General features: G+C 35.3%; 1 protein-coding gene across 1 annotated transcript; it reads left to right on the top strand.

Annotated features, from left to right (window-relative positions):
• Positions 1-652: 652 nt before the first annotated feature.
• On the top strand, positions 653-1447 carry LOC141636048 (uncharacterized). The gene has a single exon (XM_074446731.1). The coding sequence runs from the start codon at positions 653-655 to the stop codon at positions 1445-1447; it is 795 nt and encodes a 264-aa protein (XP_074302832.1).
• The last annotated feature ends 768 nt before the right edge of the window (positions 1448-2215 follow it).

Raw genomic sequence — 2215 nt, 5'->3', positions numbered from 1 at the left:
CTTTAAAGTGTCGTATTTAAGTATTTGTGAAAATTAGAAGCATGCAGAAGTTAATTTCTTGATCAAAACCATTGAAATCAAATGTCAAACACCCTTACCGATATAGTATTGGGAACCAAAATGCATTGCAGTTTGAAAGATACGACCACATACATGCTTGATTAATGAACCAACTACTTCTCCTTGTACCATAAATACTCAAGGACCATCTTAACCGTCTTATATTCTACAATTTGCGCTCACATATCTTACATTCAGTACTAAAATGTCAGATGTAAACCCATGTTTTACGGAAGATATATGGTTCGAAATCCTTAAGAATCTTCCTGTGAAGATCTTAGGCAAATATCGTTGCGTATGCAAATCATGGCATTCCCTCATTGTTTCCCCTTCTTTTATAGCTGCACACCTTAAGCATTACACCCGAAACGACACAAATTCCTTAATTCTCTACCGCAAAACACACGAGCAATACCTTTTCTTTCTCGACTCAGGTTGTATCCCCCTTCAACCGTATCATACTTCAGTATATGTCACTCTCAAGCAGTGTAATTACTTTGTAGACTCCGTCCATGGTTTGCTTTGCCTTTCGGATGGTCGTTATCTCGGTCACACAAGCCAAATCATTTTATGGAATCCCTTTCTTTCGAAAATGATCAACTTGCCTACTTCTACGACCACTACCCGTAAATTGCGTAACCTGACATCAGTGTTGGGTTTTGGCTATAACAGTCACCAAAATGACCATAGGGTTGTTAAGATTAGTTTTAGTCGTCGACGCAAGTCTGGCAACAACGAGAATAGGCCGTTGGTTGAGGTGTATTCGGTTTTGGATCGGATATGGAGGACTATCCCCGTCAATTTTTTAGTTGATAACTCGATTAATTGGATCTTCTCTTCACATTGCTTTGTAAATGGGGTAATTCATTGGCTCACTTGGGAGAAAGGAATCAATTCTTCAATTGGCGAACGGATTCTTTCGTTCGATGTGGTTGAAGAAACATTTCAAATAATAAAATTTCCCGAAGCCATCATATTCAAGAAGCGGTCTGCAGAAACACTCGGAATATTTGAGTACAAATCAAAGTTATCGGTGTCTCATTGTGAGTACTATCCATCTGGTTTATTGAGATTCGGGATTTGTAAAATTTGGGTTAAAGAAGAAGAGTCATGGAGTATGATATTGAGTGTTAAAGTGGGTGCTCTTATTCCTACAGGTCCAGTCGAGTACTTGGGAAGAAATCGTAATCTATTTGGGTTTGCTAGGAGAAGTGATGACAAAATGTTGCTCTTGTGTGATACTAGGACCAACACTTTTTCGGAGTTTGGTCATCGTCAACATAAATCTACTAAGTTTGCTGCGTTTACTGAGAGTCTCGTACTGCTCGAGCAAAACACCGATGTTTGCATGGATGATGCACTTGAAAGACACGAACATTCAACTTGAAATGAATTACAGTATTGCCGATTGCGTCAGTGTGTGGATGAATTGGAATTTAAAATTTATTTTCGAATAGATCAGACTCTGTTGTTGAAATCACCATCTCATTTCTTATTTTCATTGATGCGCGTACGAATTTGAAATTAATTTTTTTCAATAGTATACGTTAAGGGCGTGTTAAACAATTCTGTTTTTTTTTTTGCAAATGTGAAAAACTAATGTCCTATGCTATTTGCATAACTTTTGTATGACACATTATGAAACACTAAGAAATTATATTGAATGAATTGTATTGAATGATAATAATCTTGTATAAATTACAATGATGTATGAGGAGTATATATAGTACTCCTTAACCGACTTTCCTTAACTGTCTAACTAACTTGCTGACATCATCTTAACTAACAACTAACTAACTGGTTGTTATTAACTAACAACCTTGTATACACTGATGATGTCCATACACATTACGTCTTACATACACCTCATTTAACGATAACAACAAATGTGACAAAAAAGCTATTGCGGAGTAGTATTGTTAAAGAAACTAATTTTTCTAGATCGTTACATATTCAAAAGTCAACTGAATGTCATATTGGATTAGGGGATTAATTATTTGGCTAATTTGCCTAAGTTGTCATATTGGAATTTAAGTGTGTATCACTTTACTAGAATTGGAATTATGTTATTTATTTTCGTATAATTAATTAAAGTTCTTTTATTCTTCTTTAAATTTTCATGCAATGCTAAATTATGCCATTTTAAACATAAAAC

The sequence above is a fragment of the Silene latifolia genome, chromosome 2 (assembly GCF_048544455.1).
Source record: "Silene latifolia isolate original U9 population chromosome 2, ASM4854445v1, whole genome shotgun sequence".
Lineage (NCBI taxonomy): Eukaryota > Viridiplantae > Streptophyta > Magnoliopsida > Caryophyllales > Caryophyllaceae > Silene > Silene latifolia.
The sequence above is the reverse complement of the archived record's forward strand: the minus strand, read 5'-3'. Positions and strand labels throughout refer to the sequence as shown.

What these genes read in the sequence shown, in the direction of transcription:
- LOC141636048 (XM_074446731.1), top strand. Translation starts at nt 653, where the DNA reads ATGATCAACTTGCCTACTTCTACGACCACTACCCGTAAATTGCGTAAC.